The sequence below is a fragment of the Saccoglossus kowalevskii genome, chromosome 1, assembly GCF_978046115.1.
Source record: "Saccoglossus kowalevskii chromosome 1, keSacKowa6.1, whole genome shotgun sequence".
NCBI lineage: Eukaryota > Metazoa > Hemichordata > Enteropneusta > Harrimaniidae > Saccoglossus > Saccoglossus kowalevskii.
Window position 1 is genome coordinate 36,971,720 of NC_140641.1, and position 14,301 is coordinate 36,986,020.

At 33.6% G+C, this 14,301-nt stretch overlaps 1 protein-coding gene across 1 annotated transcript; it reads right to left on the reverse strand.

Annotated features, from left to right (window-relative positions):
• On the reverse strand, positions 1-1,430 carry LOC102801536 (muscarinic acetylcholine receptor M3-like). Its single transcript, XM_078012794.1, has 2 exons — positions 522-1,430; positions 1-24 (listed from the first exon to the last, which is right to left on the reverse strand). The coding sequence occupies exons 1-2, from the start codon at positions 1,428-1,430 to the stop codon at positions 1-3; spliced, it is 933 nt and encodes a 310-aa protein (XP_077868920.1).
• Positions 1,431-14,301: the final 12,871 nt, after the last annotated feature.

Genomic DNA, 14,301 nt, shown 5'->3' on the forward strand with positions numbered 1-14,301 from the left:
CTAACACTTGAAATTTAAATGTATCTATCATTAAAATAAGTATACAAATACATATACATGTACATATATTATATAACAACAACATTTCCTTCCGAGTCGATGCATTCAATTTTAATTCGTATTGTACTGAAACGGGCGATCTGATCGCCCACAAAATAGTTCGTTTAATGAAATAATGAATTACGTACAGTTTACATTATTTTTACTAGTATTGTGAGAACAATAACATCATTTTGATTTTCTAATCTAGTATATTCACTTTTATTAAGAATAGATTAGTTGTTTGTAATATTTGATAACTATCGTCGTGAATATTTTGAACAGATGAAACATAACATTTCTTTGAAGTTTCTATGGAAACATGAATTACAATAGGCATATAGAAATGGGTTTATAGCAGAATTCAACCACAGGAGGTGAATGGAGAGTATCCAAATTATATTCGGTACATTGTTCTTACCGATTATAGACAATATCAGTGCGACATTGTATGGTGTCCAACAAATGAAATATGCACTCACTAGTATGGCTAAAGTTTTAGCTGCCTTATAATGTCGCTTGTCATTTCTCTTGGTGGAGAGGTGATCTATGCTTGCCACACTACCACTTCTAGATGTTGTAGGTACGGTGACTTGCCGAATGTGGGTGGGTGTAGAGGCTAAACCTTCCTCGGTTTTGGATGGCGTTTGACCTCCCCGAGCTTTCTCATCATTGACAAAACCAGCTCGCTGCTTAGCAACACATCCAAGGGGACCTGATCTGCGCATTGCCCGTCTGCGCACGTTGATGTATACGCTCAGGTTGAGATATATCAGAATTGGTAAGGGAATAAAACAAGTCAGTATGGTGTAGACGATTGCAGATGAACTATGGAACAGAAATTCTGCGTCACACGAGTGTTGGTAGAATACTTGACGATCTACTAAGTATGGAAATCCGAACACAAGCAATATAGTTACCATGGAAATGATCACCCAACTCGATGCGCACAGTACAACAGCATGTTTACGTGTGTGATACATTTTGTACTTTAGCTCCCTGGTGACAAGACGGTATCGATCAAGGCTAATCAAAATAATAGCAACGATGGATTGCCAGGTAGAAACAAAGTCGATGACGAGATATACTTTACAAATTATCTCTCCGAACAGCCACATAGGTGGTTCCTGTGCGAATGTGACAGCATCGAGCGACAGGGTGACTGACCCGACTAAAATGTCGGCACAGGCGAGATTTACTAGGTACCAGTTACTGATGTTGCTGCGTAGTTTTTTGTCTCGTCGGAATGCGAGGATAGTCAACAGGTTGCCAGCTACCGTTACCATGGCGAACACAAGTATAGCGCTCACGACGAGACCCTTTTCCGCTCTGGAAAGCCAAGGTGTCTCGTGAAATCCTTCCCAGCTCGTAGTCGATTGGTTTACCGTCATTGCGTATCTTACTTGCAAACTAAGGATATATGCCCATGTGTAGGCAGCTCTTAATGTTCGATCTCAGTAGTTTACTTCTACCTTGAGTTTTGTCCGATGGCAGTACTAGCCAAGTGCCAATTATATAGGTAATTCTAATGTCAATTACCACAGGAAGTCGTTAAAGATCCCGGTGTTCAATGCAATTATTTTTCAGAACGCACCACAATGATAGCCGAGCTCTAGATTCCTCGAATACCCCCCACGTTCTGCTGATAATCAGGTTATGAGATTTGAGGTCTCTATTTACAGAATACGACAGTTTCCGTTTGGTTCTATGTGACTTGTCCGATGAACTCAATATCTGTTGCGAATGTGTACTTCCTTTGTGTTCGTTCGATAACAAGTCATTCGTTTCTGTGAGAGAGAACAAACCAGTTTAATAGTGAATTGGAAATAATAGCGTTCATCTAAATTGTTGAATGTACAGTTTATTACATTTTATCGTAATAGACAGATTTTTATAATTTATTATTCGAAGGATAAAATTGAATTAATTATTTATTATTTTTTAACTTCCTGGAAATAATGACAAAGCAGCATACTGCGGCTTTCTTATCATCGTAAATCAATACAATCCTCACGTAACTATTACGTACAAGAGAGGCGACGTGTTTCCTATTCAGCATTCCTGTAAGTCACGCCCTCGAGACGGAACGCTTTTGTGACGTCAAAATGACGTTTATTAGTGAAGGTAACGTCGTTTAAATCAACAACTCTCCTTGGTTGTGAAATTCGTCGTCTCGAATACACAATCTTAATTGGTGAATGAATACAAAACGATATCAACAATCTGAACAGTCTCCGCGTCACATATTATGTCATATAATTACTTCGTCACTAGAGGGCGCAGCGCATAGAAAAGTTGTACTGTAGAATACTTTATTTTCGCTTGGAATGTATTTTCGCTATTTTCGCTGAAGGGATGATTCCGTGAAAATAAAATCCAGTGAATATACTTTTTTTCCTATATTTCACATTAAACTCATCAAAAATCATTAAAAATAAATTCCATACAAAACAACCAAAAGTCTTTTCAGCTAAAATTAATTCCAGCAAAAATAAAGTATTTTACAGTATTTAATGTAGTATGTCACACAATAGTACTAATATTTTTTTTACATATTTTAAATATATAGGTCACCATACCCAGTTGGGGAAAAATCAACCAATAAAACACATGTTTCGACTTTTAGGGCATTTACCATCGTTTCCTATAGCAAGAATATCTCAATTTCACAAAATTTTGTTCGGTAACACAAAGCGAAAAAAAGATATTTAGTGCCCTACAAGGCACTATTTGATGTGCTAAAAGGTTGCCAATTTTATTGAGGTTTTGACGAGGAAATGTGTTTTCATTGTGGTGCAAATGAAATTGAAATGACATTGAACCACGAAATGTTGTCACTGCCACATGTGCTAATGTGATATGACAAACGTCAAGTAGGATAACATGTTTATTTTGCAGGAAAGGTATATCGAATCATCGCACGTGTGTTCGGTAACGCGTTCAATGGTACAGCATTCAATTATGAACGTACGCTCGTAGTTCCATAAAACTCTTACGTGTGTGTTACTATTGAATGATTTGTAGTAAGTGAGTGTATGTAATCGTAGCTATCTCAGTAGAAATGCATTGATAGGTTTATTCAAGTAAGACAGACGGAGGACCATAACTGGAAGCCTTTAGTAATTTTGGACAGATACTCGATTAGATTATTGCGTAGTAAATAACATGATGAATCTGTATGCGATTAGAAAAACTCACACAGATCAGCAATCATATCTGAAAATAATAAACTGAAATGCATCTTTTATTTTTAAACCAAGCACCATTTGCGAGAATTTACAAGTCGTGAAAATTAGATGACGTAAGCCCATTGTCTTAATTGATGGCGTATTTACTAGTAATCAATCACGTACTCGTGACGTTGCAGGGTTTCAGGCAAAATAACGGCTTCAATTACTCGCCAGAATAATGGCTCTTGGTCTAGATTACTAGTAATATTATATAACGAAAATATAATAATTCACAACATGCTTTATGCATGACACTAATTATTTTTTCAGCACTGTTCAAGGAAATCACTTTCTGACATCACAACTCACAAGAGAGCAATGACATCACGGTATTTATTTAGCACGGGGAGGAGGTCTCTCACAGAAACAGTTGGTATTCATTCAACCATTAAAATCGCGTGAAATGGCCTATTTTCAAACTGTTCAATAAAGCTGTCTCACTGTGACTCCTATTTTGCAAACCAACATGCGAATCTGTGATAACAAATTGTGTCGCTCACTCACTCACTAGCTCGTTGACTTTTTATAGTCGGATGCGAGCGACACTCGGGAACGTTAATGCCGGCAGGCAAAATGTAAATAAGTACGTCGGCCTCGCGTAATACAATTCGGGTCTTATAACTCTAAAAAAACGGCAAAAAGGAAAGACGTTTTTGAGAAATAAACTAGAAAAAAAATTCTAGTGCGTATATAGTCTGTCGCAAACATTTCTGTAGAACTTACAGGATGCCTACAGAATTTATTATTATAAAGTATGAGGGGACTTGGTGAATTTTAATAAAACAAATCTGTACCGAGAAATGTTTGAAAAAAAATATATAGGGAAATTTACAGCAAAAAATAATGGTTTAAAAATACACACACACTTTCAAAAGTCAAAAACAGTTCATAACTAGGTAAAGCAAGACAATTTGCAGAATGAGCACAAGAGTCGGTACTACCCATTAGAGTTTGTAATTGTAACCCTTAATGTAACATCAAATAAAGCGTAGACGAAATTTTAATTGAAAATAAGTGACATTTTCACGCTACTGACAATACGCGTTCAGAGACTTGGGAATGGATTTGAGTGTGTTAGGTACCCCTCTTCCCAGGCTATTTCTTGTTCATCCGGTGCTGAAAGCGTTCATTTTCTTATCATAACTTCCGAAGAGGCCAAACTTATAATGTAGGTGTCTAGTTCCGCACCATAACTAACCAAGAGGACAATGACATCACGTTCTCAAAAAGAAAATTAAATGTCCAGAGAACGCTGAAAATTTTTTTTTTCGTTGCTGCATCTACATGATCATACGTCAACATTAAGCCAATTATGATAATATTTTCAGGATAACATTTCATTCAAACAATATTAAATTCACATATCGTGGTCAATCTGCAACAATCATCATATTCTCTATTAAACTTCATAACCCGACGTAACGTTATTGGTGGGTGGACATGTGCGTTAATACATTTCCGGTGATAGTAACTTGGACGTAATTACATATCAAGAATACGCAGTTCCATTATTATTATACAAATAACCCTATTATATATAAGGGAAATCATAACATTTAAAGTGTTCTCCACAGACCAATATAAGTTCATATCTTGTGTTTTAGTTATTATTGACGCGACCTTATTTTTACACTCACAGTCCGTAATTGTCCAGATATTCGAAAAAAGTGCAATAATTCGTATTTGAATTACTCTTATAACGATAGTTTCGCGATTTTATAGCTCAATTTTGTCAAATGTTGGTCGTATAATTTTGGATCTTGTTAAATCGTGGATGAGAAATAATTGAAAAAAAAAACGGCTGAAAGGATTGGTCAAGGTACGCAGTGTATATCATTGCTGTCATTTATAACGCACCCAATGTCCTCGTTCTCGCCTGTCATCGTAAATGTATTGCGGTGTATTGCATGTATTTGCCTGCTCGTTTATATTGGTAATCGACTGTGGCACATATATACTGTCAAGGCAGCAGTTAAAGCAGAATGGATTCGCTTCTGTTCATGAGTGCTGCTTAATGAACTTGTCAATACAACATGATTCGTGCATCAACGGAACTATAATGTTACTGTCTTGTCATCATCGCGTTTGCAGTGAAATATTATATCTATGCACTGATAGGAATTTCGTTAAAACAGCTTTCGCAATTTTTTTTTAAATGGTTATTACATAATGCAAATTTAGAAACGAGTCACTTGCATTGTTTAGCATGCAGTGTTTATTTACTACAAGCCAAATAATTGACAAATCTAAATGACTGATATTTTCTTGGATTATGAAAACAGTGCAGTAAAGAGCATGCATACACGTTAATACATGCAAGTTCACTTAGAAAATCCTTCCACGTTTTTTAATTTTTTGCGTATGATTAAAACCTTAATCCGAGTCACTGGCAAAAATTGAAATTACTAATACTTACTTACCTTCAAGTTTTAGTATCGAGATGCGATTTGAACCAACTTGATTTCCTCGAAACATTCCAGCTGAGTATCATACATGAATAATCTAATTAAGCATACAATATTAACATTTCTTTGGGCGCAACCATTATTGCAATGTCCAAGTTTATTTTCTGGAACGAGTACGCGCATTCCAGCTATATTATTTGTCAAACCATGATTTATTTGTAATAACAGAATTATAGCTGAAGTATAAATTAAAATAAAAGTTGTATTTAATGTCAATTCTGTAGGTTATTCTTTACGTGTCCAAACAGAACGCCGCGGAGAAAACCCAAATTATGACAGTTCTTGCAATACAGCCTCTGGACTGATACAACAATTTGATGTTAATCAACTGTGTCTGTTTTTGTCGGAATATAAGAAAGCACCGTTTGGTGATATTTAAATATAGAATAATGTTACACTACAGCACGAAAGTTGTAACAATAAAAGTATATTAATAATTATTATAAGAAATATAACAGCACAGTGGGGACTTTTTTGTTATTATTTTGAATTTTTATTTCACCACCTATAAACATTATAATTTGCCAAATTTGGGAAATTAACTTTTGATTAGCTTTTTGTAGTAGATCTTCAGCCTGGTGCACAATTAATGGCATTGCTTCACTTTTAATTTTAAAACCAACATAATGACAGTTCACACTGAAACATGCTTGAAAAATCTAATTATCCCCACAAAATAAATAGGGAGGTCCATTTTAGAATGATTTCCGCTTATGGACAGCTGTCAATTTACCGATGATTAATACCTCATTTCCCGGTATTTTTTAATGTTCTAATGCGTTCAGTTCATAAAGTGACGAAACAACGTAATTGACTCATCAAATCATAACAAAAATATTGTTATTGACGTCTATGCGTAATTCATAACAAATGCAAGATTATTGTAAACATTGATGTGTTCTTGCAACTGAAATCGTTCGGCGGAGAGGGCGCCCCGTTGAACGTCATTATTTTTCCGGCAGAATTTTTTGAGCATTTTTCATTTTTGTGTGTTTTTTGAATAATTTGCTAATAATATTGGACCAAATAAACATTGGCAGTTTGATGTGTGGTTCAATGATTAGCGTGCCAGCAGGGAGATAATGGCTGTGTGCTCACTCAGCTGTGAAACGTCCAGCCGGAGGCACGTACAAACTGTCGGCCCGTGTGCACATAACAACACTGCATCCTCATCGTAAATAGTAGCGAATTGCTGCACGATGACTGGATACAAACAATTGTAGATATTCATCAGAAAATGAGCATCCTGGTTGGGGCTACAACGATTCAGTGCATTTAAGGATAACCTGGCCTCTCCAAAAAACACTTATTTACTTGGTCGAATAAATAATAAGTTTTGACAATAATATAGAAAATTTAGCGTTCAAATGGTTATGGTTTCTAAGATTCACAGGTGGACGCAGAAGTACAGAATATGAGGATTGAGTTTAGGAATAGACATATTTTTTCATGATATGTATTGGTTTGTCACTTTCACCGGGAGAATTTTGTGCTTTCTTTATATAGACTCAAACATAATACTCGTTACTTCCGGGAAACTGATTATGACCATTTTCATCAGTCGAAAATCATTACCAAGTAATGATGATATCTTAAGGTGTCATGGTTAATTGGAATACTAATTAAAAAACGTAAATTGTAATATTGCATCTTTCTTACAGTCGACTTTCATTAACGTTATTTCATAGTTTAACGTCATTTCAAATCTCTAGTGTAGTTCAAAATGAAATTGAATTTATAACTGAAACATGCTTTAATGTTGGTCAGCATTGTATTAGAAGCAGCACATATGTCCATCTATTTACTCATATAACGTCTACCACGCAACCCAGACAACCAGACAATGGCGAATGTTTGTAATAAATTAGTAATGGTTAAAATTAATGACATTCGCTTTTAGCTTTTTTGGGGGGTTGCTTATCAAACCGAGTATATGCAAAAACATCACAGGTATGCATATGCATACTTGGTATAATTCATGTATTAACTAATTTTTGTATAATTTGTTGAATTGTATACATTTCTTATACTAAGGAAAAATAAAGAAACAACACCAAACACAGAATCAGTTTCCCTCCATCGTTGTTAGCTGCATTGCTTGTTTTGTTTGATATGATCTAGTGCTAAGTGTACCAATGTATATGATACAGCAAGTAACACTGCAGTTAGAGTCATACCAACAATATAAAATAAATAAATAAGTTTTATTCTCCTTATTATATAACCAATACAATAATAGAATCAAAAACTAATGACAATGCAAGAACATAAGTGAGAATAGGATCGGAAAATAGCAGTCAAGCGACTGCTAATCTAGTCCGTTTCCATCTTCTTAAATAAATATTCATAATAATTAAGTATTAGGGCTAGTCAAAGAAATAGCGAAAAGAAAAAAAAATATATATATATATATATATATATATTAGATTTGTATATACATTTTATGTACAAGAAAACACCAAGTTCACTAAGTATACAAAAGATATTTTTTGTATTCTTTTTTGAATATGTTTCTCGACTGTATAGATCTAATATGAGGCGGAATTGTGTTCCATATGTTCGGGCCAATATATTTTATAGAAAATTGATCTCATTTTTTCTTAACTTTGGGGAGAGAAAGATTACATTTGTAGTTTTGTCTTGTGTTATAATTATGTTCAATCTGCGGGAAGTAGTTGTGGAAAATTGGTGGTAATCTATCATAAATTGCATCATGCACTAAGGTTCCAATTTGTAGAGAATGTTGTTTATAAATATCTAAAATGCCTAATTGTTGAAACAAAGATCCTGAGGGTGTATTGTAATTTTTAAAGGCGATAATGCGAACAATGCGTTTTTGTATACGTACAATGTTTTGCAGGTGACATTGATATGTATTTCCCCAAACCTCTAATCTATAAGAAATGTGGGGAAGAATAAATGTGTTGTATAACAATATTAATACTGTCCGTGGAACTAAAAATCTGAGCTTACAAAATATACCTGCTAATTTACTGATTTTTTTCTTTTATGATTTTTCCATGTCAGATGTTTATCCATAGTAATTCCAGTGTAATTAATACTACATACTACAGGTACCACTTATGTTAATTAATATATATATATATATATATATATATATATATATATATATATATATATATATATATATATATATATATATATATATATATATATATATATATATATATATATATATATATATATATATATATATATATATATATATATATATATATATAAATATACTATGAATACATGCAATACATGCAATGGTGCATATTTATATGCATAGAAATACAATAGCGAAGAAATTGTTTTGGAGTCGGGTTTGGTAGGGTTACATTGTCTTGGGTCGGGTTTGGCGGGTCATATTGTTGAGGTTCCATCACACATTTCAAATCAAGTGAGGCTTGATTCTTGATTTAATTTTTTTTTTAAATGTTGCCAATATTATTTATCGACAGTGGATGTCATATGAACAGAAATACGTGTTTAACATCGAAATTAATTGTTGAATCTAATAATCGTGACAGAATAATGAATATGAACACAAAAAGTCAAATTTCAGATTTCAATGTCTAAAAACGTTCAATACATTTTAAGAAAACGAAATTACGCAAACATTAATAAATTGTTAATATTCTTCAGCTGACACAATGACAAAAATGATAAGTTAATATCTCCTAGAATTAATAAAATAGGATTGATTTTAATTGAATATTGAAGTAAAGATCCATGTGTAATGAAACAGTGTTCGTCGCTAAAAGATAATTTCTATTATCCACCTTGTTCTTATTCTCACACCCTAATCAAATCTGTTGCAACAACGAGGTGCTGCAATGAAAAGAAACAGGGTTTTGCGATGATGAATGTACTACAGTAACTATGAGTGACGTCATTTTAGTGATATCTGAAGTGGGCAGAGTTAATATTGGTTAAAATGTTAATATTAGTTAATAAGGCAATTACATGATAATTATAATTCACACCTATCTATCAACAGAACACTTTGCAGAGATAATTTATTCAGAATAAACCCGGTAAACCACTTTTATTTAAATGTTAATGAAGTAGTCATGGTTGTGACCTTTCCCCGGTTAAATTCGCTCCTAGTTGCAAATAATTTCAACTCCAACTAGGAAAAAAACGTCATTGTTTATTTCATGCTTCCACTGATTTAGGATTGTTTATAATAACCAAAATTGACAATAAAACCATATTTTGGAGAATAAATTGTTAATATGTCAAAAAGAACCATTAATTGTCAGTAATTCACTTATGTAAACAATCCCACCACTGAGCCATTTTTGTAGCATACAGTGTGCCCGGAAATTACTATTTGCTTATTTCACATTTTTCCTGTGTTCACCCCTTGGGCTTTACAAATTAACTCATTTTTGGAATCAGTTCCAATGTTTTATTGGTTAACATAATTCTCAGCACACATGACACACTTTATAAATCATTCATTCGATATTCGTGTTTCTTTCCTCTCCAGCGAAAAATAAAAAACTTAGCTTCAGCTGAATCAAAGTCATTAGTACGGAAATTGCATTTAATAGAGAAATATGCAGCAATACATTAATTCCCATTAATCTAGAATATCAAATATTAATCTTATGTTATCAGTAATCTTCTTCTCTGTAAAGAAAGCAGTTTATTCTTTGTGAACTAAATATGTCACCTTGCAATGCGCCTGTCAGCTATTTTATAATCGGCATATAAAAGTGACAATGATCCACAATTTCTGAGTTCAATAGTACCCTTTTTAAGTTTGAGTGAGAATGTACGTATAGCTGGTTAGTGAGTTGTCGACAAAATCCATAACCACAATTTATAAAACTAACCAGAACTATGTAGGTAATCCATCATTGCCAGGTCATTTATTATTTTGACAGTTTTAGAGCCAAATAAACTTTAGATTCCCTACACCATATCCACTATCAAGTCAGATTTTGCTGACATAACTCTCAGCTTATAGAATTGTTTTAATGTTGTCCAATCAGAAATATGTTTAACTGAACTATTCCCGTGTCAGATATTCCGTTTCGACCAATCAGAGATCAGTTTGCTCACTTGTATTTGATATCGCAAGTTTTTTGATCGTCAGTTCGTTTCTTGTTTACATGTCAATTCGCTGTATAGTGTAATCGAACCACACCTAACCTGCTGTGTGCTATCATAAATAAAAGCGAAGGGGTTGTCCACATTGTTTTAATGTAAAATACGGATTTTTAATTGTAACATCTTTCAATAATCTATCAACTATGCTTATCTACACTAAAACACGCAAAGGTCTAAGTTTTCGAGTATTTTTTTGGTAAAGATCTGTGCATATAAATTAGATAAATGTGCACAATGATGCAAATGTTTTCATTGCAATATAGTAAATACTTTAAAATGTCTGTGTAGATGAATGTTTGAAAATTTCTCATTTATATGACTTCAATGCGCTGCTATTTTATAAGTGACATTTAAAAGTGACACTGATTTCCAATTTCTGAGAACAACCTGCCAAAGTCCATTTTTCGGTCGTAACCAGGAGACAACCATTGATGTTTGTCGGCCTTGAAACCATGCGAATTGGATTCCGACAATGTTCAATTAACAGTTAATCAAATTTCGAGTTACGGGAAACATACATTGTAGCATAATGTCACGTTTAGTAACTCGAACTTTAATTATTTAACTAACAGTCCTCCACATTATTGAGTTACGAGCAACCCAGATTTTTGTTGTTGTTTTAACATCCACATGTTCAACCTTTCGGCTTTAGTCACTGGCCGCGTTTGTGGAGTTTTAACAATATAGCTTGCCCGTAATTTCATTTTAATCCGAATTAAAATTCTAGTTACTAAATGTGGACGTTACACAAACCAAGAATGTATGTTGCCCATAACTCGAAGTTCGATTAACTGTTAATTAAGGTTCGAGTTGCTCAATTTGGACAGTAAACAACAAAAACAATCTACCTATTGATTGAATATCGACTTATAATTTGGGCGTGGTTTCTAAAATATAGACGTGATCATTTTTGTAACTCGATATTCTCCACTCGATTAATTCAGCATCTCCTCCACACAGCTGATTTATAATAACATAACTCTTATTGAATTGTAATATACTTCTCAAGTGTAAAGTCATCATCACAACAACAATACCATTAATGAAATGTGTTTATTGGTACTTAATTAATGTAAGTTTTCAATATTTCACTTTTCATTATATCAACTTCAGGTCAATGCCCTGTTAATGGGGCCAATGTAGGGTATACTGAAACCAAATAGACTACAACGAATTCTGAACGTCTTAATAAAGCTACATCAAAGCAAAATTAACACATCACATATTAAGTAGACTAGACCACTGCAAGTCCATAATAACCTGATTTCAATTTTAACTGAGCAATCGTAGACTGTAAACTACAGTGCAGTCTCGACAAAACAAACATATTCTTTAACCAACAAACGTATTCAGGAATTAACATAAATTACCATATTAACCAAATCTACAATTGTTCTTACGTTTACCCCAACAATCTTTCTTACCTTTGTGTGTGTAAATAAAATCTTCATAGAACTTCAAGCTAGCATTGAAGACATATTTATTTCAGTCCATCTTCATTGGCGAACACTCGCTGCAATAGATGTGATAATGACAACATTCCAATCATCCACTGACTCTGCATGGAGTCGTCTGATGACTGTATGAGATCGTAACTTTTTAATCCTTGTTTGTAGATAAGCTTGCGTGTGAATATGACGTGTTCGTTGGAATGAACATCTCTGCCCAAGATTGAAATATTTTCATGTTCCATATTGCCATATTATAGTTTTATGCGCGATAGATGCACAGCACAGCACATTAAGTTTTATTTGACACTAGGAATGTCCGCTGGAGGCAATTTATTTGGTTATTAACCTCATTATTTATTTTCAATTTTATTTTTTTATTTTAAATTGCAGCCAACAGAGACAAAATCTCACATATAGACCCAAATAAAATAAAATAAAGGAAATTGAATTGCAGATAAAATTTAATTACAATAATAATTTCGTCACAGAGATGTATATGACAACTGTAAATCCAGGAGTAAGTTTAAAAGATTACAAATTGATGAGCACAATAATTTAATAAACTTATTTTGAATCATTTTAATGTTAGAGAAAACGTTGAGAAGAGGGCCACACACACACACAAATACTCAGTGTGGCTTCTAACAAACGATATCTACAAAGATCGAAAGGACACATTTTCAAAACATTTACATGTACGCTTAAGAAATCCTAGCATTCAGTATATTGTCTTCACACAAAAACAACTAGACAATAAAAATAGTGCCTCTATCAACACTAGCAACATTGTATATGATGAATACAATTGCAACGTTTTGAACATGGCGGATATCTCCTTGCATAGTGTTACAGTCAGGGCGAGAATGAGTTGATTGGAATATTTTAGGGTCATCTACAAATACTGATACTTTGGAATTCTTAACACAGCTGGGTGCGTAATTTACATACATAATGAACAGTAAAAGACCAATTGCAAGTAGTGAAACTTGTGAGACGTAACAACACTCAAATCAGACGCACGGCCATTATGCAAATGTGATATTTAAGTAAAAGAAGACTATGATCGACCAAATCAAACACTTTAGATCAAACATAAAACAGATGACCATTGTGATCATCCCAATTAAATCAGTATAAATTACTAAGTTAGTGGCCGTAGTTCTACCCGTAATAAAGCCGTATTGTTCATTGGATAGAATGTTAAACTTTCCCAAATAAGGCATATAATTGGTGACAATTCTTTATCACTCGGCTTAAGAATTGGAACATCATTAAAGTACCCAACTGCAAAGACTTAAGAATCATAATCAATGGAATACTCAAATAATTGGCAGAATTTAAAACAATTTAACCAAGTACGTTGTCATGACAGCTGGTTTTGATCTCGACATATGACAGAAGAACCTATTAAACTTCTTCAATTGTTTGAGAAATTGAGAATATTACAGAATTGAAGATTAGGGTAATCTGTGATTGTATTATTGGGAAAAATGGGTTAAAAATAGTAACATTAATAACTTTGCCATATCGTAAAAAAACTTTAGTAGGGGCAACACAACCGAAACCAAGGCTAGAATAGAAAAAATAAATAAAATAAAATCGGTTTCAGTTAGTTGATTCTTGAAACGGCTCGAAATAGTCCGCATACAGCGTCTTCTACCTGCATTTTCTTTAACCCAGAACGGAGTTTAGAGAGTATAACATAGTCATCATGCTTGGACGATTGATAAATCAAATAAGCGCAGTGCTTCACCTTAATAATAACGATCGCTAGTATACCGTTGCGGATATGTTTTATGCTTCACCGTAAACTTAGACTGTCATTTATGGTCGTCGACACCAGCACATCATAAAATATATCCACGCATGCGTCAATGTCCAGATTCAACAACACGCTATGTATAAACAAATCAACATTGTACTCAAATGCGTAAAGTCAGTCATATGCAAATTGTAAACTATTCTGTCATCTCCATTAGAATTTGGAAA

What these genes read in the sequence shown, in the direction of transcription:
- LOC102801536 (XM_078012794.1), bottom strand. Translation starts at nt 1,430, where the DNA reads ATGACGGTAAACCAATCGACTACGAGCTGGGAAGGATTTCACGAGACA. An exon ending in CTAAAACTTTAGCCATACTA is followed by an intron (nt 25 to 521) that starts GTGAGTGCATAT and finishes TTTTAATGATAG; the next exon opens with ATACATTTAAATTTCAAGTG.